Source organism: Muscardinus avellanarius, assembly GCF_963383645.1.
Source record: "Muscardinus avellanarius genome assembly, chromosome: 10".
Taxonomy (NCBI): domain Eukaryota; kingdom Metazoa; phylum Chordata; class Mammalia; order Rodentia; family Gliridae; genus Muscardinus; species Muscardinus avellanarius.
The window spans coordinates 100,195,463-100,222,063 of NC_137796.1; the positions used below are offsets into that span (position 1 = coordinate 100,195,463).

The 26,601-nt window shown below is 51.3% G+C and overlaps 1 protein-coding gene across 3 annotated transcripts in view; it reads right to left on the minus strand.

The window, feature by feature from the left end:
* Positions 1-26,601, minus strand: part of ABCC1 (ATP binding cassette subfamily C member 1 (ABCC1 blood group)) — a gene marked incomplete at both ends in the record, with an annotated part of 144,467 nt that overhangs the window by 46,312 nt on the left and 71,554 nt on the right. For all 3 annotated transcript variants that reach the window (XM_080703020.1, XM_080703019.1, XM_080703018.1), the window contains 6 exons: positions 9,732-9,935; positions 12,294-12,386; positions 16,616-16,777; positions 17,837-18,014; positions 18,812-19,048; positions 26,419-26,550. In XM_080703020.1, the coding sequence (XP_080559146.1) occupies positions 9,732-9,935; positions 12,294-12,386; positions 16,616-16,777; positions 17,837-18,014; positions 18,812-19,048; positions 26,419-26,550 (1,006 nt within the window). The remainder of the gene's footprint in view (positions 1-9,731; positions 9,936-12,293; positions 12,387-16,615; positions 16,778-17,836; positions 18,015-18,811; positions 19,049-26,418; positions 26,551-26,601) is intronic.

Below are 26,601 nucleotides of genomic sequence, written 5' to 3' on the forward strand. Positions count from 1 at the left end.
AGCTGGGGCACGAGCAGCACCTGGTGTCACCCACCAGGTGAGGCAGAGAGCGGGATCTCGAGGGATCACCCAGGTCACCATATCACAGGCAATTTGGAAAACACTACTGGATGAGCCCAGAGAGATGGACAAAAACCCCAGGCCCTGTTTCCGCCCGTGATTCTCCAGCCAATAAGGGCTTTCCCCAGAGACACGAGCTAGGAGCCCGGGCAGGCTGCCAGGTCAGTGGTGCGCACCCCAGCCCGGCCCCCGGGCCTCGTGCACTTCCATATCAGGCACACCATCACCTACTGGAGGGTCCTAGAGTTTAAAGATGAAAGTTTCCGCCTTGCCAGGCCTCAGTGGTGTTGCCCTGAGAGTTTCCATTCACTTCTAGGCAAGCCTGTTTTTCCATCTATGACATGGGGCTTGGGATACCTTCAGGGACAGCTGTCACCAAGAACAAGGCACCTGAGCCAGGCATGGAGGCGCCAACCTGTAATCCCAATACCTGGGAGGCTGAGACAGGAGGATTCTATGGATGAGCTGACTTGGAGCCAACCTCAGCAACTTAGACCCTTAGCAACTTAGTGAGGCTCTGCTTCGAAATAAAAAAGTAAAGCTGGGCGTGGTGGCGCACGCTTGTAATCCCAGCATTCGGGAGGCTGAGACCGGAGGATCGCAGTTTGCAGACAGCCTCGGCTACTTAGCGAGGCCCTTCACAACGGAGTGCGATCCTGTTTCAAAAATAAAAAGATTAAAAAATAGGGCTGGGGGTGTAGCTCAGAGGTATAAGACCCTTGGGTTCCATCCCCAGTACTGCAAAAATAAAGAAATTAAATTAATTAATTAAAAGAACTAGAGGTATGGCTCAAAGAATGTCTCTGAGTTCAATCCCAAGTACCAAAATATTTTTAAAAGTATAAAGAACAAGGCATCTAAGCAGAGTGCCCAGCACAGGGCCTGGGCAGGCAGGTGGCCCACTTCAGTGCATTTATATCTTACTCAGTCCAAACACCTTGGACCACTCTTCCAAAGCACTTAGTAACCTGAGCCCGTGAGCACGAGCCTGGCGCCACCAGCAAGCAGCTGGCTTCTGTTTCACCTCTGAGCCGGGAGTGAGGCGTGGAAAGTTCCCAGGCTCCGTGGCCAAGGGCGGGGCCGGCCTCAGCAGGCTGACACCTGATCCCGCGCCACCTCAGGACAGGCTCCCTCCCTGAGCAGCAGGACACGACCGCCTCTGACCAGAGACAGTCCTTTTTTTTTTTAATTTCAAACATTTAAAATAATTATTTTATTCATTTATTTTGGTACTGGGGCATTCGTTTATTTTGAACCCAAGGGCATTCTCCCTCTGTGCCCATCTCTTTTTAGTTTTTATTTTGAGACAGGGTCTAAATTGCTAAGGGTCTTGCTAAGTTGCTAAGGCCAGCCTCGAACCTGTGACCCTTCTGCCTCGGCCTCCCAGGTACTGGTGTGTGCTACCACGCCCAGCTAAAATTTATTTTTAACTGAGATGTAAAATTATTAAAGCTGTATATGGAGTACCGTGTGATGCTGTGATATGTGCATACCTTGTTTAATGTTTAAAGCAGATTAGATTTAAACATTATCTATCTCTTCAATCAGTTATCACTTCTTATGGTAAAAACTCAAAATCCCTTCTTACGGTTTTTGAAATATATAGTACATTGTTGCTACCTGTCACCCAGAACCACTGTCTCTCCCACTTAGACTATTCCAGAGAACAGGGACCTGTATGCACAGTTCTTGCTGCCCTAGTGGGTGGGTGGGTGGGGGAGTAAACTATTGGGGATGATGGATGAACAGATGGATGGATGGATGGATGGATAGGTGGGTGAATTGCTGGGAATAGGTAGGTGAATGAGTGGGTGGGTGAGTAGGTAGATAACTGGTGGGTAATTTATTGGAGAGGATGAGAGGATAGGTGGATGGATAGGTGAATTGTTGGAGTAGATGGGTGGATGCATGGATGGGTGAGTAGGTGGATAAATTATTGGGGTTGATAAATGGATAGATGGATGGATGATGGGTAGATGCATTGGGGTGATGGGTGAATGAACTGTCAGAAAGGAGGGAGAGATGAACAAATGAATAAATAGATTTGTGGACTGGTGGGTAGATGGACAGACAGAAGGATCAGAAGATGGGTGAACTGTTGGGGTGATGGATGGATGTGTGAAGGGGTGGGTGGATGAGTGAATGGGTAGACATGTGGATGGGTAATGGATGGGGTATGGATGGATGGATGGGCAGACTATTGGGGTGATGGATGGATGGGCTGTTGGGGTAATGGATGGATGGAGGATGGATGGATGGGCAGACTGTTGGGGTAAAGGATGAATGGATGGATGGATGGTGGATTTGCCTGAGGGCAGTTCAGCATCACTCAAAGATGTCTCTTCAGTAGTGAAGAAACAAGGCCTCAGGCATCTCACCACTAAAACACATCCACCCCCTGGTGACCAGAGGGCCAGCAATGCGGCACCCACGGAGGAAGGGGGACCATCACACAGCGCCTGTTAGGACCATGGCCCTGGCCTCTCCAGGAAGTAGAGGGCCGCCGTCCATCCACCCATCCACCACTTACTGGCTGACACCCATGTGTGCTGGGCACTGTGCTGGGGGACTGAGGCGGCATGGGGGGTCCTGAGTGGCCTGGTCTGCTGGAGACATGAGCACCACCAGGTTTGCCACCAGTGGGGTGTGGGACTGAACAGAAGCATGTGGGATCGATTCTAGGACTGGGGCTACAGGGGGTGGAGGGCTGGGCTTCCCTGGCCTGTGATAAAATAGGACAAATGTCCCACGCTAAGGAGCTCTACTTAGAAACATGGCAACCCCATGTGCCTAATCCTGAAACCCCAACGCCTCCCCATAGACAGGTGCCCAGGGCCCCCGCTGTACCTCTGTTTCTGGGACCACCCCCAGTTTCCTTGGAGGAACTCAACTTCTCCCCACCTCAACCTGCGAGCTCCGACCACACACAAACCTCCCGCCCCAAGCTCAGACGGAAGCCGCACACGCCAGGCCCAGTGACCCGAACGTTCTAGCTCCCCAGCCCAGGGCCTCAGCATTAACACGTGACCAGTGACACCGATGACACTCACCCTGCAGCTGGGCAGAAGTGACTGGGGCAAGTGGGGCCCTAGCTCGGCGCCACGGTGTGCGCCTAGAGTCCCACGTCATCAGGAGGCTGGGGCAGGAGAAACGCTCGAGCCCGGAGTCCACAGCCAGCCCAGGCAACACAGCAAGACCCCATCACAAAACTGTGTGTGTGTGTGGGGGGGGGAAGGGCTCCATTCTTAGGGGCTGCTCCGGTGACGGGGCGATCCAGAGCTGCAGGCTAACAAAGAAAGCGCCGAGGTTAGGAAGCCGCACTGAGAGGCCGAGGGAGCCGTTCCCCACGCCACCTCGACAGCGCCTGCACCCGGCCATTCCCGAAGCCCCGGCCATGTTTGGAAGTGTTTCCTAGACTTTCCAGTTTTACAGCTTGGAACCCGCCCCCGCCCCCCCTTTTTTTCAGTCTAGCTGATTTGAGTTCGGTTTCTGTCCTGTGCAAGACAATTCCTGACTAACACTGTTTTTCAATCACTCGTTCCTCCTTTACTGTCTCCCTTTGCCAAGTCCCCCTGCCCCAGGACACGAGCGTGGGATGACCAGAGCCACAGGTCCATGGACTTTGTCATCTGGTCAGCAGAGAACCAGAAGATGGCTAGTTACCAGGCCGACAATAACTAGCCTATCAAAGGGAAGCAGAGGGCGAGAGGCTTGTGGAACAGCTACGACAGAAAATGCCAGCTCCTGACAAGCGGCCTGGGGTGCTATTCTGGGAAAGCGCGTTGGGCGGATGTGATGAAGGCCAGTTCTGTGCTCCAGTTCGCCCGCTGAGCGGTACCCCCGCTCTGGTCCAGCCTCGCCAGGCCTCTGTCTTCCATCATCCCCTCCGAGGGGTAAACAGTGTACCATTCTCCACGCCCAGGAATTCACCAGTTGAAAGATCATGCCAGCCAGCGCCGTGCAGGGAGCCGCGGCCACATACTTTATCCTAATGTAGTCAGAGGCTCCCAGTGTCCCGCAGGGCCGAGGTCTCTGGGTGACATCTGGGCCCATGTGCGGCTCGCCCACCAGCCCAGTGAGCGCTGTCCTGGCAGCCTGGCGCTCCTGCCCTTCCTCACCCACCTAGAAATGGACTGGCAAGTTCAGAGGTCAGGAAAAGCCAACGCGATTCTCTGGCATCATTTGCTGTGGATTCCTTAGGAAAACCAGGCCAGGGGATGGTAAGGGAAGGACCAGCGTGCTCGGGGACACCCTGGAAACCCGAGGTTCTGTCCAAGTGCAGCGCAAGGGGCTACAAGAAAATCCCCACCTCTGCCTCGTCCTGCAGGGAGCACAGCTCGCGGGCCAGCACCGTCACCTCCCACCCCGGCTGCACCGGGGTCTGTAGGAGAAGGCCATTCCAAACGCCTCGGGCTTCTGTGTGACGGGGCAACCGCTCACAGGAAAGTCAGGCAAGCGCAAGAGAAACTGAGCGCAAGCACCTGTATGCGTGCATCCACTGAGGCGGACTCCAGAAATACACCGAGAAATGGGAGGGAGCCGGGGCGGTGGGTGGGGGGAGGCCAGGGTTGTGCCAGGGACCTCGGGGTCCCAACTGGGGGGATTCAGCCCCAAGGCGACATCTGCCAAAGTCTCTCGGGAGACACTGCTGTCACGACTGCAAAGAGCAGAGAAAGGGGCAACTGGGGCTCAAGGGGTGGAGGCCAGGGAGGCTGCTACGTGTCCTACAATGCACGGGATGGTCTGCGGCACAGAAGTAACCAGTGATCAGTCCTCTACGTCAGAGCCAACGGTGACGCTGCTGTGTACAGACAACCTGGTACCGCTGCAGTGATGCCTACCAGGACAGCGCGTTACTTTACTTTTCTGAAATACCATGTCAGGCTAAAGTGTAGCTCAGTGGTAGAGTGCTGGCCTAGCAAGAATGAGGCCCGGCTTCCATCCCCACCATTGCCAATAATAACAATACGATGATGAGATAATAATAATAATAATAATAATAATAATAATAATAATAATGTAAAGCCAGGCATGGTGGAACACACCTATAATCCCAGAACTTGAAAGGCTGAGACAGGAGGGTTGAAGGTTCAAGGCCTCAGCAATGTAGCTTTTGGAACAGAAAGACCCCGTTTCAAAACAAAACAAAAAAATAAAAAGAGCTGGGGCTATCGCTCAGAGGTAAGAACGCTCCTGGGTTCAATCTTCAATACCACACACATACACAAAAATAACAATAATAAATAAAGTAAAATGTATCACACATACAAGAGCAATCATTTCAGTAAGATATAATGCATGGAGATTATTCAACGATTTAAAGGAAAATTTAAAAAAAATACCATGTAGCTACCATCTAGTCTGATGTCACTGTGAAATTACAAAGCGATTATGTCTACACTCCGGGGAAAGTCAGGGGCGGTGAAATGTAAAAAAAAAAAAAAAAAACCAGGCATCAGTGTGCACTCCCAGCCCAAATGCCGGAGGGGACCTCGGGGAACACGGAGTTCTGGGACAGCAGAGATATCGTGGCCCATGCCAACTCCAGGCCACTGACCGCGGTCACCTGGCGGGCCACTAAGCCCAACATGCGAGAAAGAACACGATGGCCGACTGTGCTGGCCACTGCGGGAGGCTACATCCGTGCATTTAACCACCCTGTGCTCATAGAAGAAAAGCCAGAGCCCGGGAGGCAACATGACTGGCTTTCGGCCCACTGGGAGCTGGAGCCAGAATTCAGGACTACCCTAACTTTCAGTCCCCGGTGCCAGGGGCGTGCCAGTGATGGCCCTGGGTCCCTGCCTGTTTACTCAGGATGGATTTGCATTTTTATTTTATGATTATAATGATGATGATGATGATGATTTTGGTAACTGTGATTGAATCTAGGGACATTCTACCTCTGAGCTATACCCCCAGACATTTTCTTTTTTCTTTATTTTTGTGGTACTAGGGATAGAACACAGGGGCATTCTACCTCCAAGCTACACCCTCGGTCTTGTTTTTTTTATTCTTTATTTTGAAACAGGGTCTCACTGAGTTGCAAAGGCCTCACTAAGTAGCTGCGGCTGTCTCCGAATAGTGATCCTCCTGTCTCAGCCTCCCAAATGCTGGGATTACAACTGTGCGCCACCACGCCCGGCTTTATTTTTATTTATTTTTTATTCTTTATTTTGAAACTGGGTCTCACTGAGTTGCAAAGGGCCTCACTGAGGCTATCTGCGAACCACAATTCTCTAGTCTCAGCCTCCCGAATGCTGGGATTACAAGCGTGTGCCACCACGCCCGGCTTTTTATTTTTTATTTTGAAACAGGATTTCACTAAGTTGCTGAGGCTGTCCTCAGATCTGTGATCCTCTAGTCTCAGCCTCCCAAGTACTGAGATTACAGGCAGGTGCCAATGTACCTGGTGGATCTGACATTTTTAAGTAGTTAGGAGGGGAAAAATTAAAAGAATATCTCATGATACATGCATAGGATATAAATGTCTGTAAGTACATATTATGGGAACATGGCCACACTCACTGACTGAGATGATGGACACTTTGCACTCCTGAGCAGGGGTGACTCTAACTGACAGAGACCGTGTGGCCCAAAATGCTTGGAATATTTAGCAGCTGCCCTTGATGGAAAACGCTTGCCCACGGCTACTTTTTGCCAGTGTCTCTCAAACGTCCCGTGCGTGTAAGCCACCTCCAGAGCTTCCCAAGGGTGGATTCTGTTCCAGCTGGTCTGGGGCAAGGCCTGAGGGTCTGCACCTCCAACACCCAGAAGACACTGGAGCCGCAGGTCCATGGACCCCTCTGAGCAGTGAGGAGAGGCCAGAGGGCTCAACGTGGGCCAGACCAAGGGCGGCAGCAGCCTGGGAGCCCTGGAAAGGCTGGGCACCCTGACCTACTCAATGGGAAGCTCGCTGCTGGGGTCGGCAAAACATACCCAAGTACAAGCTCACTACCACGGGCCCTGACTCGGGGAGGAGAGGCGAGCCTACGGGAGCCAGTGGCAGAGTCAACGCACTTTCTCCAAGACCAAAGAGCAGGGGTTTCCTTAACCATTCTGCCCACGCCTCGGCTGAGATGGTATGCGAGAAGAGTCTCCTCCTTATGAAACCGTGTGATTTCAGTTCACAGAAACTTCCAGAAAAACATACCCTTGTCCCCTGAGGATACTGGATCCTGTTTCCAGGATCCCCCATGGATGCCCAAATCCAAGGATGCTCAAGTCCTTTATATAAAAAAGACACAGGCAGGTACAGTGGCACACACCTGTAATCCTAGTACTGGGGAGGCTTGGGCAAGAGGACTGCAGGTTCAAGGACAGCCTCAACAACTTAGCAAGGCCATGAAAAAGGCTGGGGGTGGGGGTGTTGCTCAGGAGTAGAAGGACCTGGGTTCAATCCCCAGTGCCAAAAAGAAAAAAAATAAAAGGAACGACACAGTATTTGGACAGAACCTACACACACCTGCCACGTGCTTCAAATCATCACGAGATGGCAACGTGAGCGCTGTGCAGAAGTGTTCCACTGTGCTGTTTAGGGAAGGATGACAGAGGAGACGTTTGGGCGCGTTCAGTACAGCGCAGACATTTTTGATCTGCAATTGGTTGACTCTATGGATGCTAAACCGTGACCACAGGGGCAACTTGCCAACACAGCCAAAAAGCAATCGTCTTAAAATAACATCTCAAAAAGAGTACGTAGCTGGGCATGGTGATGTGTACCCTTGATCCACTTGGGAGGCTTAGGCAGGAGGACGGCTTGAGCCCAGAAAGTCTGACCTGGACAATATAGAAAAACCAGCTGGGCGTGGTGGCGCACGCTTGTAATCCCCGCACTTGGGAGGCGGAGAAAGGAGGATCACACTGGCTTAAGAGACCCTGTTTCCAAATAAAAAAGTATAAAAAATAGGTCTAGGAGTGTAGCCTGGAGGTAGAAGGGTTTCCAGGAACCCCAGTACCACCAAATAAATAAATAAATAAACAAACATACATATATATATATATATGTATATATATGTGTATATATATATATATGTATATATATATATATATATATAGAGAGAGAGAGAGAGAGAGAGAGAGAGAGAAACCAAGAAGAGAAAGAAAGAAAGAAGTAAAGAAAGAAAGGAAGAAAGAAAAAAAGGGAAGGAAGGAAGGAGTATGTCTGGGATGGGGGTGTAGCTCAGTGGTAGAGAGCGTGCTTAGCCTGCACCAGGCCCTAGGTTCAATCCTTGGCACCAAAATAAAATGACAGTAGTGAATAATATAAAAGCAGTAATAATATAATTTTTTTTAAAAAGGGGGAGTGTGGAGGGCCATGAACTAAGTCATCCTTAGCTAGTCTAACTAGGATCAATTGTGATTAAAAGGGAATTTCTACAGTGTACCCATGTGGTCTCCTGGCTTGGGGCCAGCACTGGAAAACAGTAACTTGCACCTTGTCTTTAAGCTTTTCAAAGCTGACCAGGCAGGGACAGACACACAGAAGCATCCGCAAAACATAAATATATCAGCACATTCACTAAAACATGGGTTATAAAGATAAAGAACGGAGACCAGGACCAACCAGTGGTCAGCAATGGGAGATAAGTGAACCCGAGCACGTCCATGTATTGGACAAACTCGCGTCGCTAAAACAAAACCGATCTCAGCGCATGAACCCAGGGGGTGCATTCAATACGAAGCTGACACAGGATGCCACGTAAAAGACGGCTCCATTCAAATGTATTAAAATACCTTTTAAAATACTTATAGGCTTAAATATGGTTTTCAGAAAAATACACAGAATTGCCCACTGGAAGAGAGGAAAAGACAGAGGGGAGAACAATCCACTTTTCTATTTTATATCTTTCTCTGTCATCTGAATCCCTCCCTCCCTCCCTCTTTCTTTCTCTCTTTCTTTCTCTCTTTCTTTCTCTCTTTCTTTCTTTCTTTTTTCTTTCTTTGTGATACTGGGGTTCCTGGAAGCCCTTCTACCTCCGGGCTATGCTCCCAGATCTACTTTTATACTTTTTTATTTGAAAACAGAGTCTCTTAAGCCAGTGAGGCTGGCTCCAAACCTGCACAATCCTCCTGTCTCCGCCTCCCAAGCAAGGGGATTACAAGCACGTGCCACCACGCCTGGCTGAATTTCTTTATACTAAACGCCAGTCACATGTTAAGCTATCAGAGGCAATGAAGACACAGCAATCACCATAAAAGGAAAAAGCCTGCTCTCCTGGGGCTGATGTTCCAGTGGAGAGAGACAGACAATAAAGTAACTTCCAGAGTGTGTTTGGCCGTGCTCTCGCCGTGCGCGGCCCATCGGTCACCGGCAGTCCAGTTCGCGACCAGGTGGTAACACACGGAGCTGACCCGTAACGTGGATTAACTGTGGCGCTGAGCATGCGCTTAGCTGTCTCCTTGTAGGAGAACCGCAAAGGAGGCGGAGAGCACTGGTTTATGCTCCGGTGCAAACTCCTGGTGTCATAGTGACCGTCGCCGGTTCCAGAGCGAGCTGGCTGGAAGCCGAGATGGACCGATCATAAAACAGAAGGGGCTGGGGTGTGGCAACTTTTAAAAGGCGTGATCAAGAGAAGACCCTGGGGAAACTGGCAACCTTCAAAGATTCGGGGGCATGAAGACCAAAGGAAACGCAAGACAAGGCGACGCAGGGAGAACCCGGCCCCACTCACCAGGAAGGGTGTGCAGACCCAGGTGAAGGTGCCCACGGCGGCCAGATAGGCGGATTTCTTGAGCACCTTCAGCTCCTCCTGCCGGATGGCCGTCACCTTGTCCTTGAACGCGGGCTCCCAGGCGTAGAGCTTCAGCACTTTGATCCCGTTGAGAATTTCATTCATCAGCTTAATCCGATTGTCCTTGCTCTTCATGTGAGCCACCTGCACAGAGAAGGCGCTCAGAGCCCCTGGCGACATCACCGCTCGGCGCCACAGTCTCCTGACCGGGGGCCACTCTGTGTGGGAGGACTGGACCTGAATCCCTGCGCACCCTGCCCCTGGCCCTGAGCCGGCGTTGGGATACCCCTCCATCCAGGAAGAAGACGCTCCTTCCACCCATGTGAGCTCAGACACCAGGGCAACCCATTCAGTGAAGACCCGAGAAATAGAGGCATCGAAATCCTCAGGCGCCCAGAGAAGGGACCCGGGGCCTACATCTCTGCTGAGCCCAGCACAGACGCAGAGTTACTCTCTTCTCCATTCTCTTATTTTCCGCCAATACATGGCTGGTAAAATACTGAAACATCGAGGCCAGGCGTGGTGGTGCACGCTTGTAATCCCAGCATTTGGGAGGCTGAGACAGGAGGAACACGGTTCACGGCCAGCTTCAGCTACTTAGTGAGACCCAGTTTCAAATAAAAAATAAGCCGGGGGTGGTGGCGAACGCTTGTAATCCCTGCGCTTGGGAGGTGGAGACAGGAGGATCGGATCGAGCAGGTTCAAAGCCAGCCTCGCTGGCTTAAGAGACCATGTTTCCAAATTTAAAAAATGTATAAAAATAGGTCTGGGAGTGTAGCCCGGAGGTAGAAGGACTTCCAGGAACCCCAGAACCACCAAAAAATATATAAATAAATTAATACCAATAAATAAAAAATAGGGCTGGGGGTGTAGCTCAGAGGTAGAATGCCCCTGGGTCCCATCCCCAGTACTGCAAAAAATAAAAAAATACAAAATAAAAATTACTGAAATGTCTCTGTGCCAGCTGCCGCTGGTTCTGCCCAGCGGGCGCCCAGGCCATACAGTTGTGAAGCACTATCTGGCATTTCCTACCTTCCAGGCTGTTTTCTTTTCTTTTTCTTGTGCTGGGGATGGAACCAGGGACCTGTGCATGATAGGCAAGCACTCTGCCCTGGAGGAACATCCTCACCCTGGCCAGGCGTTTTCCTAAGCATATCACAGCACTCAGAAATCCCATGCTCACAAGGACAGTAGTAGTCGGGGCTACGGTCACCCCCACGTCACAGCTGGAGGACCTTAAGCAACGTGACCTGGATGGCAGTGAGGGCAGCTATTTCTGGGGTGAGCTGCTCGGGGAAGTCTACACATCAAGAGAACGATAGGGCCGGGGCTGTGAATCTGCTGCCTCGCCCACCGCACCTGTCTCTGCACCCTCAGCGTGCTCTCACCCCACCAGGCCACGTCCTGGAAGTCAGCTCGGTGGCCGATCAGAGTGGCCAAGTGCTCTGGTCTGAAATCCCACAAGCACCTCCTGCACAGCCACTAACAGGGAGCAGAGACATACACCCCTACTCTATGCGGACATGCGTCACCAGTTCAAGAAAGCAAGCCCAGATCGTTCAGCAAGACACAGAAAAGTCCTGGCTCTATGACTACAGGCACATGCCTGTAATCCCCGTATTTGGGAGGCTGAGACAGGCGGATCGAAGGTTTGAAGCCAGCCTCAGCAACTTAGAGAGGCTCTCAGTAACCTAGCGAGACCCTGTTTCCAAATAAAAAATAAAATAGGGCTAGGAGTGGAGCTTGGAGGTAGAATACCTCTGAAATTCAACCCCAAGTACCGCCATAAAAAAAAAAGAAAGAAAGAAAGAAAAAATCCTCCTGCCATGAGGTCCATTTGGGTAAAAATAACATGACAAAGGTAAATAGTTCCCCACCAGCCCTCACCATAGAATTACTCAGGCCTTTGTATAAATACACAGAAAGTGCCAGAAGGTCTGCCACCAATGTGCTCACAGCGGCTGAGAGGGTTAGGAAGAGGGAAACCAGCCCTTTACAATCTGTACAGATCTGTATTATTTGAACTTCTGTTTTTATAATGAGAAAGAATTCATTCTATTATCACTTATTTTAAAGCTTAGAAAATACAAAGTATCTCTAAAAATAAAACTTAACACTGCATGGTATAGGTAAGAACTCAGTAGGGGGAACAAAAGTAGAGGGTAATTTCTACGCAACTCTTTAAAACACACAAATATAAAAAAATGCACAAGCCCGTAGGAGCAGGCCTCTCCTGGAGGCTGCAGCCTGTGGCTTCGCCGGCCTTCTTGGCCATCTTGCGATTTCTCCCGAGCTGTCCACGGTGCCATGCATGAAGCTTTAAGGAATCCTGGCGCCCAGGCCGCGGTGATGCGGGACTGCAGGGTGGGCCTGGACACCAGCCTTGGTTAAGAATCCCCGGGTGGTTCCAACAGGCCGAGAAGGCTCCGAAGGGGGAACAGGGGCAGGGGGAACATGGCTAACGCCCAAGGTCTTGCCAGTCCGCGGAGACAGAAGCCCTACCTGGTAGGTCTTGGTCTTCATGGCCATCACAGCATTGAAGGGCACCATAAAGACCATCACCGCCACTCCGGCCAGGACAGAAGGGCCCAGGTTCTAAGGAGCAAGAGGAGACATCCAGTCATTCTACACTCTGGAGAGAACCAGGCCCTTAACACCCCACATGGCTGCCCATCCCAGGGAGACTCTGCCGAGCGAATTTGGGGCCACTGTATTCTTTCTCCCCGTGATGGGGTGTTCTGAGTTTGCAGCCCTGGGTTCCTCCTGACCCCTTAAAGAGTATTCAGGTCCAGCCAGACACGGTGGCCGTGACTGTAATCCCAGTACTTAGGAGGCTGAGACAGGAGGAGGGCAGTTTATCACCTGCCTCGGCAACTAAGAGAAGCTCGGCAACTTAGCAAGACCTGTTTCAAAAGGGCTGGGGATGTAACTGAAAGGTAGAATCCCTCTGGGTTCAATCTTCAGTAGAAGAAAGAAAGAGGAGGGGAAGAGAGAGAGAGAGAAAGAGGGAGGGGGGAGAGAGGGAGGGAGAGAGAAGAGGAGAGGAGAGGAGAGGAGAGGAGAGGGAATGAACATTAGGCAGGTCCACAATCCCTCACCCAAGGCCCTTGGGGCCAGGTGAGGTCAGCTAACCAGCACAGCAGAACTGTAAAAGGGCGGTACAGTATTGGGCAGTAAACGCAGCTGGCCTGGAGTGCGTCTCATGGAGGGCTGCAGGTGATTGGCTGGCGGCTGGTGGGGAGCTTGGATGTCAGGAGGTTCCCACCACTCCACCGCTGGTAAGAAGGGCTCACTGCACCTACAACACAGCTTAGCTGAACTCTCCTTCTGGGAGGGTGGAATCTCGGTAGGTACCAGACAGAGGTACAAGGTGACCGGTTCCCAATCAAACCCTGGGTGCTGAGTCACTATTGTGCTTCCCTGGGGAGGGGAGGAGACACCTCACACCTGTCTCCTGGGATGAACAACACTAGCTTGTGGCCAGGGAATGAAGTACTGCCTGTGTGACTCCTTTGGGAGAGGGCTCCTGGACTTTGCACCTTTACCCTGTGCTGACTGAGCTGTCATAAAGTACTGTCATGGGTCTGAATATGCTGAACCGTGGGACCCAGTGTGACTCTGGGGACCCTAACACAGGTACATATATCATATATGTTGTGACCCCCCCCCAAACAGCCTGACAGAGAGCCCCAAATCAAATGCATGAATTTTTCAGGAGCAAAACAAGAATATTTGCACTGAGTGGGATAACCAAGATTACAAACATTTCATCCATTCAGGTTAGGTTTTGCCACTACTAGATGGGTTAAGAACATGTTCAGGGTCCACTGCCTTTTGATCTGGGGTTGTGTAGGTGAGCGGCTTAGATGGGTTCTCTTATCCCATTTGCAGATAAAGAAACTGTCTCCGAAAAGTTAAATGGTCAACAGCTAATAACAAATATGGGTCTACATCTTTTTTTTTTTTTTTTTTTTTGGTGGTACTGGGGTTCCTGGAAGCCCTTCTACCTCTGGGCTATATACTCCCAGACCTACTTTTACATTTGGAAACAGGGTCTCCTAAGCCAGCACACGCGGCTGGCTTCGAACCTGCGCAATCAATCCTCCTGTCTCCGCCTTCCAAGCACGGGGATTACAAGCGTGCGCCACCACGCCCGGCTGGTCTACATCTTTTGACTTGCCTTCTAAGTTATGCAAATAAAGAGACAGCTTGAGAAGTCAGCCCAGCGTGCATTTCTATTGTAGAAATGCACACCTGGGACTGTAGGACAGTGTGGGTGTTGGTTGGTTGGTTGATTTGTTTGGTACTGGGAAGTGAACCCAAGGGCCTTCTACCTCTGAGCTACACCCCAGCCCGATTTTATTTTTATTTTGAGACAGGATCTTGTTACACTGCTGAGGGCCTCGCTAACCTTGCTAAGGATGGCCTTCAGTCTGTGATCCTCCAGTCTCAGTCTCTGAGGTACTAGAATTGCAGGTAAACACCTCCACGTCCAGCCAGTATGCCGGGGTTGGTCTTCCTAGCTTCATGGCACATCTGGGCCAGTGAAAAACCACTCTGCCTTGGAAGATGAAGGCGATTTCTTCCAACCAAAGCGCTAAGAATACACTCTGATAGCAAATAACAGTACCTGGACTCTCCTGTACACGTCTACATACCAGGTACGGTTCAAGGAAGGGTGGCTGCGCTGATAATCTATTGTCTCAATCGCCCTGGGATGAGAGGCGCCACCATCACCATCCATTCACAGAGGAAAACGAGGATGCTGAGAATCACGCCCGAGGTCACAGAGCTAGAAATGAGCACAGGCGGCCTGCCTTGCCATTGCTATCCTGCCCTGTGTTTTTGACGATGGAATAGAGAAACCCTATGGGTGGCCAGCCAGGGACAACTTGCTCCCAAGAAACATCTGACCACGTCTAGAAGCATTTTTGGTTGTCACAAATGTTGTAGGGGTCAAATGGCATTAGCGAGGGGAGGTCAGGAACACTACTAGACATCTAACGGTGCCTGGGACGTCCCACCATACAGAGTCATCCAGCCCCAAACATCAGTAGGGCTGAGGCTGGGCAACCCTCATCTACCACGAGATGTTACGGTGAGCAATTTTCTTAATGGTTCATATACTAATCTCGCAGGAAATTCTCAAAGAAAGAATCCACAAATACCTTTACCTATGGGAAGCACTTCCTAGGAAACTAGATGCCAGAAAAGGTGTTTATTCAAAATAATTAATCCTGGTGTTTAGGGCTGAGGAGGTAGCTCAGTGGTAGAACACTTCATCTAGCATGTGCAAAGCCCTGGCTTCAATCCCTGGCACTAAAATTTAAAATAATAATAATAGTTTCACTATTAGAAACACTTTACTCACTTCTGCTCTCTATATCTAAGAACAAGAAGAAAAATATTTTTAACTACAGTCAAATCAACAGATGACTTGTTGGGTTCCTGCTGTGCCCAGCCGGGCTGAGGGGACACCCACAGGAGACACAAAGCAGAGGCTGAATGGCCAAAGTCACCAGCAGGCTGCTTGGTGAGGAAGGCAGTGCTACGCTAGGCACATGTGTAAAACCAGATGAGTTCCTGTAGTAAAGTTACTGGGATTCATAAAAGGAAGGAGTCTATCTAATGGAGAGGGTTGGAAATCAGAGGAAGTGAAATCAGTCACAGCCTTGAAGGACGAGCGTGAGTCTGAGCTCAGGTGGTGGCAGGGAAGGCATCTGCAAAGCCCCAGGAGGTATGAAGGAACAAGCAAAGCTTGTGCTGTGCTATGAGGCTCTTTGCTCAATATCTTTCCACCATGGGAACTGTCCATCCCTTGTGGGAAGACTGTCCATCACATCTGGTGAGCAAACATGTGACTCATCTGGCCAATCTGAGACCTTTCCCTCCTGGGCCACAGTGATTGGTTCAGGGATGGGACCAGAGCTGTGGTAGGCCAATCAGAGTTGCCCCTGGAACTCTGATTGTGGCAGAGGAACTCGGTCTCCTCTGGCCCAGTTCTCTGTACAGATGATGTAAGCCCGAGCTAAGGAAGTCACTTGGGAAAATCCCACTGGGAATGAAGCCAACTCAGGAGGAGACGGGACCAAGAAATAGCAAAAGAATGAGAGAAACTGAGTCCTTAAAGCAATGCTGAGTCTCCTACATCCATCCATGCCTGAAGTCAGACCCCTGGACTTTCCAAGCATGAGTAGACCCCAAATGCCCTTTATTTGCTTAGGGTAGGAGAGATTCCTATCCTTTGCAACTGAGAACATCTCGGCCAACATAATCAGAGGCAAATGAGCCAGTCTGGCTGGCATTTGAGAAGCTACTGTGGGAGAAAGATGATGTGTATGTTGTAGGGTTATTAATTACGCTGTCAGGTAAAGGAAAACACGGGTTAGGTGTGGTGGTGCACACCTGTAATCCCAGTATTTCCGAGGCCAAGACAGGAGGATCGCAGGCTCACAGCCAGCCTCAGCAACCTAGCAGAGACTCTCCGCAACCCAGGGAGGCCCTGTTTCAAATCAAAGAATAAAGGAGGGATTGGAGTGTCGCTCGGAGGTCGAGCGCCCCTGGGTTCAATCCCCAGTACCACAGAAAAATGAAAAGACAAATGGGGATAAAGACCAGGCCACCAAAGAAAACACAAATCCCAACAACTCCAAGATGAAATAAAACACCCAGGAACTTGTTAACAGGTCAGAAAATAAAATGTAAACAGCAGCAAGAAATCCTAGCCAGGGAGCTGCAGGCGCTCCTATCAACGCTGGGCCCTCGGCCCCTGCCCGCACGGGGAGTCCCTCCCCACACACAAGGGCGAATGACGTCACACACACCAGCCACAGGAGGTAGAGGGCAAGGATGACTTGCAGAGGGGCTGACCAGATCATGTTAATGTACGTGGCCAGGTCCATGAACCTCTGGGCGTCCACAGACATGAGGTTGACGATCTCCCCAACCGTGGAGGACTTCCTGGCCGAATTGGTGATCACCAGGGCCTGCGGGCGAAGGAGGGAGAGGGGTGAGCGTGGTAGTGAGGAGCCTGGGACCCGCCCCCGGGGAGCCGCCACAGAGAGATTCTCTCTGTTACCACGGAAGGCAGAGTCTGTCGTCCACACTGCCCACCGCCCCCCTCTACGTGGAAAAGGTCTCAGATGCCCTCTAAAGCGGGGTTCTGCACACCTTTCACGTGGCTGCTCTCATATCCCATAAAAGGTCTAGACCAAGGATTCAACTGGGGCATGCCTGACATGGGGGCTGGTCATCTGCGTGACCGTCCTGCACAGGGGAGGGTGTTTAGCAACATCCCAGCCTCTGCTCACAAGATGCTCCAACTCCAGTGAGACCGTGGAAAATGTCTCCCGGGTGTTGGCAAACATCCCTGTAGGGGATATTTTTTTTTTTTAAACGGTCTCCTAAGCCAGCACGCGCGGCTGGCTTCAAACCTGCACAATCCTCCTGTCTCTGCCTCCCAAGCGCAGGGATTACAAGCGTGTGCCACCATGCCCGGCTTAAAAAAAAATTTTTTTTTTTTGGTACTAGGGATTTAACTTAAGGATATTCTACTACCAAGCACTTTTTAAATTGTTTTATTTTGAAAGAGGATCTTGCTAAGTTGCTGAGGGCCTCACTAGGTTTCTAAGGCTGGCCTCAAACCTGCAATCCTCCTGTCTCATCCTCCCAAGTACTAGGATATAGGCGTGTGCCACCACACCTGGCTAATAAACATACTTTTAAAAAACTGGATGTATATACAGGGTGGCCGGACACTCTATCGTGCAGGGAATGTACCGCTTGCTCAACTCAAGCTAAGGGTAAGATCAGGGCACAGCGCAGAACACGAATGGAGCAAGGACCTGGACCGGGGTTTCCCCACATCGAGGACCATGAATGCACCCAAGCACCTGAGGGCCCCACGCTGACCCTCGAGCCCAGCGCTGCTGAGGGATGATGCCTGAGGTCGGCGGACACCCTCGCCGCCCATCGCTGCAGCCCCTCGCTCTCCTGCTCCGGAAGCGAGGTGGGGGGGGGGGCCGCAGCCGCCTCCTCCTGCCTACCTTGCGGTAGACGGCCCCGATGACAGCGGTCTTGACCCGCATGCCGCTGACGAAGCAGATGTGGAAGTACTGGTGCAGCACCAGCGTCTGCAGGCAGGCGGTCACGAACAGCAGCGCCGTGTAAAAGTAGCCCTGCCAGGTGGGGGCCTGGGTGTCGTTCACGAACTTGATGAGCAACCTGCAAAGGCGGAGGGAGGGGCCGGAGGACCTGAGTGGCACCTGCGTGTTGTCATGGCGACATCCCGCCAGTCAGGTGACCTGCGCGCGGGCTTCAACCCCACAGTGCCCGCAGGAGCCCGAGCGCACCCGACTGCCCACCACGGGGGCCTCTGCCTTGATTCTCACACCGACTGCCCTGTCTCACCCCCAGCAAGTCCCCAAGGGCCAGAGGGGCGCAGGGACGGAAGATGAACATGAGGCCCCACAGAGACAGAAGAAGGAAGCCACCTTTCTGGTGTCCTGGTTTCAGATTCTAGTTTTTCATGAGCTCGGCTCACTTTCTAGCCCTTAGCTTCCTGAAACAATCCCATATCTTCCCCATTCTGGATTCAATGGGCTTATTTTCTTTCTATTTTCTTTTTGTGCATGGGGGTGGGACTGGGGATTAAATACAAGAGTCTTCTACTTCTGAGCTACACCCCCAACCCCCTTTTTTTAATTACTATTTTGAAACAAGGTCTAAGTTGTTGAGGCTGGCCTTGAACCAGTGATCCTCCTGTCTCAGCCTCTCAAGGACTGGGACTACAGGCATGTGCCACCACACCTGGCTTCAATTCAGGGGGGTTCTGTTTCTTACAACCACAGTGGCCTTGACTTGGGTGGTAAGGCAGCAAAGCCAAGAACAAAGTGGGAAAGACAGACACACTGGCTGTACCCCCCCACCCCCTCCCGGCATGCTGTGCAGCCCCCAGGGCCAAGACGAGCCAAAGGTCAAGCTGGGGAGGCCAGGAGCCCCCGGGGAGGAAGAAGTCTCACTTCAGAATCTCAGGGCCGGCAAACATCATCAGGTCGTGGAGGGCCTTGAAGAAGAAGCTCATGAGAAAGTAGGGCCCGAAGGTCTTGTACAACACCCTGAACAGCGAGGGGTTCCGCTCCTTCTGGGGAGACTTGACTATCAAAGCCTCCGCCTCCTCGTTCACGTCCACCTTGGAGCCCCCCTTGGGCTTGGCAGTGTCCTTGGTGGAGGAGGAGTACGTGACCTTTGCGGGCTGCCTGCAACACAAGAGGGCAAGGTGGGTGTGGGAGCGACACGGCCCAGGCACCTCGGGGAAGGCAGCTGGGTTACCGCAGAGGGGCAGCGTGGCACCGTGGCCATGAGCCACGGGGTCAGATCCTGGCTTAGCCATCTGCCCGCTGTGGGGCTTCAAGCACGTCCCCAGGCTTCTCCAGGCCCCAGGTTCTTCATCTGTAAAATGGAGACAGAAGCAGGACCTGCCCCAGAGGGTAGTGTGAAATCCCAGCCAGGTGCTGCCCGTGAAGGGCCCGCACGTGTAGATCAATGCACTAATATTACAGGTCCAGAAACAAAATAGGCCGCTCGTTGGCAAGTATGTCAAAATCACTCACTGGGAACAGGGCATCTTTTCCCAAAATATGGTGCTGAGAACCGGATTGCCACGTGCAAGGAATGAAGCTGGACCCAGACCTGACACCACAAACAAAGTCAGAGTGGATGAGATCTAAATGCACACAAAAACTATAAACTCCTCGGAAGGAAACACACGCGTAAATCTGTGACTTTGGACTTGGCAATAGAGTCTTAGATATGATACCAAAAGTGCATGCACGCGCGTGCGCACACACACACACCTGATCGTTTGAACTTTATCAAAATGAAACACTTTTGTATTTCAAAAGACACTACGGAGAAAAGTGAAAGGACAGCCGAGGAATGGGAGAAATTATCTGCAAATAGAAAATCTGGTAAGGGATCTTATCTAGAGCAAACAGCACTCCTATCACTGGATAAAAAAAGCACAACCCAGCTGGGCGTGGTAACACACAGCTGTATTGCCAGTGCTTGGGAGGCTGAGACAGGAGGATCGTGGGTTCATGGCCAGCCTCAGCAACTTAGCCAGGTCCTCAAGCAACTTAGTGCGATCCTGTTTCAAAATAAAGAATAAAATAGGGCTGAGGGTATAGCTCAGAGGTAGAATGCTGCTGGGCTCAATCCATAGTACCAAAAGAGAGAGAGAGAGAGAGAGAGAGAGAGAGAGAGAGAGAGAGAGAAGAGAGAGAGAGAGAGAGAGAGAGAGAGAGAGAGAGAGAGAGAGAGAGAAGAGAGAGGAGAGAGAGAGAGGAAGACAGCAGGCACACCAAGTTGAAAAAGAGGCAAAGGGTCTGAATAGAATTCTCCAAAGGAAGTGCCCACTGGCCACAATGCACGTGAAATGTCACTCGACTCTGTAGTCATTAGGTGGGTGCAAATCAAAACCACAAACCAGATATCTACTTGATATCTACTAGGACGGCCAGGACCCAGAAGTCAAATAACAAAGAGCGTTTGTAATGACATGAAGAATTCAGAACCCGGCACGCTGCTGGGGGGAGAATAAAAGGGCATTGTCACTGGGGAGACAGCCAGGTCATTCCTTATAAAACTAAGCACAAAAATGCCCCGTGACCCAGCAATTCAGATACATGTCCACCTAAGACTCTAAGTGGATGTTTAGAGCAGAAATATTCATAATAGGCCTAAAGGACAGAGACAGCCCAAACGCCTATCACCTGATGAACTTATGGATAAACAAAATGTGACATTTGCACAATGGAATAATACTCAGCCAGAAAAAGGGGCGGGCCACTGATACAGGTGAAAGCGTGGATCCACCCAGGGAAAGAAACCAGATACAAAAGCACTTTTGGGGTTTTTGGTTTTGTTTTTATTTATTTATTTATTTATTTTTGGTATTGGGGATTGAACCCAGGGGCATTCTATCTCCAAATTATACCCTCAGCCCTATCTTATTTTGAAACAGAGTCTCACTAAGTTGCAGAGGGCCTTGCTAAGTTGCTGAGGCTGGCCTTGAACCTGTGGTCCTCCTGCCTCAGCCTCCCAAGTACTGGATTACAAGTGTGCACCACCATGGCTGGCTCAGCTCCGCCTGCAGGGACCTACTTGGCCAGGAGGGAGGGAGAGGCTGGCAGCCTTCCTGAATGGGGCCCAGGCCCTGCACTGCCCGAGCCTGGGCTAGACCCTGCGGCTGGGACGCAGGTCTCTATTACAGCATCTAATGCATATCTTGAGAAAGCTCGATCAGGGGATCCGCAACGGCGTAGATCCCCCATGAAGTATGTCTAGCATTCCTTTCTTCAAAAAAAAATTATTTTAGGATTATTTGGATCAATATGTATAATTGGAATTTTATGTAGAAGCATTATAACTAAAACTGATGGGCAGCGGCTTGTGAGAGACTCAGGCAGCAAAGATTTTTTTTTTACCAAGGATAAAGTTTGGGCCAAAGATTAAGTTCACACTGACCCTAGTTTGGGCCAATGTATAAGATTAAGTTTGAGTCAGCCTCGTGAAGTGAGACAAAGCACACTATGATTGTTTAAATGCCTGGCACCCTTGCCCTGAACTCTATATAAAAAATAAAACTTTTCCTGTCCTTGGAGTTCCTGCTTGCATGGCTATGCCTTTGCCTTTCTGCCAAAAAAGAAAATAAAAATTGTAACAAATCCTGAATAAAGCGGAGAAGTTTGAACCTGGTCTCTTGTGACACCTCTTCTCTCATCGACACACGAACCTCGACTCTTGCTAGGGCTGGACCCCGGCAGGTCTCCACCGGGCAGAGAGGAGAAAGGCCAGCTGCGGTGGAGGACGGCAAGTGCCCAGGGGGGAAGGACCCCATAAACGGGAGGCCGGGGAGCTGGGCACGGAGAGGAAGGTCTGAGTAAGGAGAAATGGCCTGGGCTGGAGGATGGAGGGGTGGAAGCCGAGGACGGGGAGGAGGAGCGCCCTGCTGGCTTCCCTGGCTTCAGGGCTCACTAGACGCTGCTCAGCCAGGCCCTGAGGTGATGCCACGGCCGAGGAGGCATGGGAGGCCAAGAGCTCAGCAAAGCTGGCCTCACGGCTGCGTGGCAGGTGCCACCACGGGGGCTGCCCGGAGGAGGTGGCATAGAGGCGGAAACCTGAAGGATGAGGGGGCAGGACCCACTGGGGAGGGAACAGAGTGAGTAATTCCCAGGTGAAGTTGCTTTGAAGGGCGGTGAGGCAGTCCCCCCAAGAGCGTGAGATACTTGGGGCAGCCCAAGCGGGGTTAGGGTGCAAGGTGGGCAGAAGTGGCTTGTTAAATAAAAATGACGGGAGGCCGGTGTTCTGGACTAAGCCTGCACGGGCCAGGCTGAAATCAACACGGGGCGACCACGCTAACGTTGCCATCACCACGCTGATGCCGCGCCGCCCACGTGACCCGAGAAGTCAGGTTATACACAGGAGAGGAGGCCCGGAGGAACCCCAGGCTACCCAGCCCGTCTGTCTCTATTCTGTCTCCCTCCCCACCTTACAAGGGAAGTCACTCTGGAAGGACAAATCCACTTTTTAGGGGGGTTGTTTCTGCTTTCTTGGGCTCTTTTCTGTTTATCAAAACCAACCTCGACTGCTGGTGTCTTGGGGAAGCTTATTCTATTTTATGGGCGCAAGTGCTGCCCTTCCTTTGAGAATCCAACACAGAGACACATGAGACCGCTAACTGCTCTTTGACAGGCTCTTTGACAGGCTTTAGCCAGAAAGCTACAAGAGCTGCTCCTGGTGACTTTGTCATTTGAAAAATACAGTCGTCGCTGGGCGTGGTGGCGCGCACCTGTGATCCCAGTGCTTGGAAGACTGAGACAGCAAGGTCACAAGTTTGAGGCCAGCCCCAGCAACCAGGAAAGACTCTCAACAACCTAGTGAGACCCTGTTTCAAAATAAAATAAAATAAAAGGGGCTGGGGGGGGGGTAGCTCAGAGGTAGAATGCCCTTAGGTTCAATCCCTAGAACCACAATAGAGGAGGAAAGAGGAAGGAAGGAAGGAAGGAATTAACATTTTTGCAAAGGCAAAAAAAAAAAAAAAAGGTCTCAGCTTTATAAAATTCTAATTTTCTCACTGCATTCTAAGCCTGACCTTTACCCCCATAATGCTGTATCTCACAGAAGGGAAGATTTGATCTCCAATCACAGCAAATGAATTTTTAATAAACTAAGTGTACATTTTCACTCTACCAACCACTGGCAAGAAGATTCTGGAAAGACGCTGCAACTTCCTCAGATGCCCCCACAGAAGACCCTCTAGGGAACGTGGGCCCTGGCTGGGCTTAAATTGTGCAGCAAGTGCAAATGGCTTGGAGTTCTTTATCGTGTGTGTACGCACGTGCGTGCATGCCTGCACACATATATGCCTTTTGTTTTTCAAGAGGCCTTGTTTTACAAATTTAAGTTCTTTGGTGATGGACATGACTAAGGCCAGGGAGATCCAGAGCTTTCTGTCCCGTCCTGTGCCGGGCAGCCCTAAGCAAAGATGAATATCCTATCCAGCACTGGGGCAGGAACAAAGCCTGCCAAGACAACCCAAGTCTAGACTCTACCTCCATTTTCAGCCGTAAATCTTACAGAGCGTGTATTTTTGCACATCAGTAGATCGCAGGCCCCCTCACCTGTGAGGAATGCATCCCCACGGCTGCAGTGGATGCCCGAAACTACTGACAGTGCCAGACTATACTGCTTTTTCCTGTATGCACACTACTTATAAGAAAGTTGAACCTATACACTGGGCACAGTAAAAGATGAGCAATAACTAATAACAAAATAGAGTAAGTATGATAGCAAACTACCAAAAAAAAAAAATATTCGTGAATGTGGTCTCTCTTCTCACAATATCTTCCTGTTTGGAAGTCGCCTTCTTGAGGCGATGTGAAATGACACGGGGCCTACGTGACGAGATGCAGTGAGGTCATCGAGGGCGCTGTGATGTGGTATTAGGCTCCTACCTACGGATCTGCGAACATGAGCACTGTTAATCAAGGCCGCTACAAAGTGACCGACAGGCGGGTAGTGTATACAGGGCGGATACACTGGACGAAGGGATGGCTCAACTCCAGGGGGATGGAGTAGGAAGATGCAAGAATGGTGAACGATTTTAAACTCGTGTGTTGTTTCTTTCTGAAAATGTAGAGTTAATATTTTCAGATCATGGTTGACCAGAGGTAGCTAAAACCAGAGAGAATAAAACTGCAGATAAACTGGAGAAATTACTAGAGTCCATTTTTATTTTATCTTGTTTATTTTAGCACTACAATGACAGTGCAAATCAAGAAATGACTGTATTTTGCTCAGGACTTTGTCAAGTACTGGTCACCGCTTTGCAAAACCTCATGACTAAGTCAATGATGCTTCTGTCCACCCTCAGACAACGCGGTCTCCTGGACAACACAGAGGGGCTGGGTGGGTCTCTAGGGACGTTTATACCCTGAAAACCCTGTCGCTTTATTATCGATTCCTTTTGGTTTTCACTTCATGTCTAGAGAGAGCATCATTAGCTATTTTAATTAGATACATTGGTAGGTTATTTATATTTTTGCAGATCTGGGAGACTAAGGGGGATACTGGAACAATCCCCCACGGACACGGAGAGAGAATTGTGCTTTCCGTTTGATTTCCTTCACGTAGCATAACCACTGTGTGATCCATCGTGTTGCTGTATGCACCAGTGTCTTTAACCCCAGGGGATTAAAAGGGCCCCACTGTCTGGAGGATCCCTGGTCTCCACGTCTATTCACTCATTAAAGACATTCTGAGTCGCTTCCAATTTGGGCTACCACAAACAAAGCCGCTGCAAGTCCATACGTGGCTTTTAGCAACATAAGTTTCCAGTTCTCTTGGGAAAGGACAGCTGGCAGTATAATAACTATGCTTAACTTATTTTTTAAAAAATGCCAAACTCTTTTTCTAGAGCTGCCAAACTGCTTTCCACTCAGCCAGCAGGAATAATCCAAAATGGCCTCAAGCTAAAAGTGGCCAGAGGTCCAACAGAAAGCAAGGCCATTCAACACCACCAATGTGGTATTGGATTTTAAAACGCAGGGCAGGGGCAGGAAGGCAGCTCAGAGCAGGCTTTTGAGAGGAGCCGAGAAGCCGTGGCAGACCCCTTTGCCCACAACGCCCTCCCTCTTTCTCAGAGACCTGGACCGCCACAGCCTAGAGCCCACCCAGGCTGCACCCTTTCCCTGCTAACTAGAGAGACTCGGTGTGAGGGATCACACCAAGAAATTCCAGCCCACGAGGATGCATCGAACCCACCCCTGTGCGTCCCGAGGGGTGACGGGTGTTAGGTCTTGTTCACACTTCTGAGAATGACGGCCGTGGACCTCTCCCCAGGCTGGGCATCCTTGACGGCCCAGGTGCTAGCAGAGCTCAACCCTGGCACCACGGCTTCCGAGCCCCGGCTCTACCTAACGAGACGGAAGTGTCCAGCCCAGGGCTGTGCCCAGGTGAAGAAACAACTTGTGCAACTGAAACCTGCCCAGGGTTTATCCAGGACCAGCGCAGGGCGTATCCGAGGACACGTTATCTCGCTGACTTCCTGGAAAACCCTCTGGAATGGGGAAGCAAAGGGCCCCAACCTGGTCCTCACCTCTACTCTCGTCCCCAGGATTTACCATCGCTAGAGAAAACTGAGCAGCTATCATAAAAGCAAACGCAGGTCACGTCCCCGCCCCGTCTGGAACCCGCCTCTTTTCTCACCACACCCCAATTCTGCGGCCCAATCTTGGAGCCTCCTGCGCACACCGCCTCCCCCTCCTCGCTCACTCCACGCAGGCCACCTGGCCACCAGGCTGCCGGAGGGTGCAGGGGCCGCTCCCTCTAACTGGAAGCCCTTCCTCCAGTGTGCCCATGGCTCACTCCCTCCTTTGATGGGGGTCTCTTCTCAAATGTCACCCTGTCCACAAGGCCATCCCTGACCACTGTCCCTAAAATAAATCCCCCTGCCACTCTCACCCACACTTCCTCATTTTAATCTCCCCCTCATCCTGGGGCTAGGCAATTTCTCTTCAAGGCACTCCTCAACATCCTGTCTCTCATACAGAACACAGTGGGCTGCCGTCCCAGCGCGGGGCCACCGGTGCTCGGCACCAAAGCAGTAGTCCGTGGCGGCTGCAGAAGGAATCCACCAAGGGCCTGGCCAGAGGCAGAGCGCCAGGCGCCACCCACCCACTTCCCAGTGACAGGCCCAACAAAAACACTCCAAACAGCAGGATCATTCAGGACGCCAGATGCTCAGAGAGAGGCAGCCAGTGGACGGGGGAGAGCGGCACAAGCCGCGGCCACACGCCTGCCAAGGCTCCGGGCCACGGAACCAACCGGCAGCTTCGTGGACCTTTTTCTCTCCTTTTTGACCCAAATTGCTTTTCCTCCCAGTAAGGCTCCAAGCCGCTGAGCAGATGAGCAAACCGCAGCCTGGTAAGGGCAGCAACATTCCCGGGATGAGGAACTGGGACGAGGCCGCGCTGTGGCCACCCACCCGCACCCGGGCCGGTGGCAGGAGAGGGGGCCGGCATCCGGCAGCGCCTGGCCGCCCGCGTGCCTGAGAGAGTCCACTTACTTCCTGGACCTGGCGCACTCCTTCTTCCAGTTCTTGACCAGCACGGGGACCACCTGCTCTGAGGTGTCTTCCTTGTTCAGGGACCAGAGGTCGCTGGCTTCCAGGGGCCGGCGGTAGCCCTGGATCATCATTCTGGGGTCAAGACAGAGAGGGGTGTGATGAGCACAGATAAAAGGAAGAATT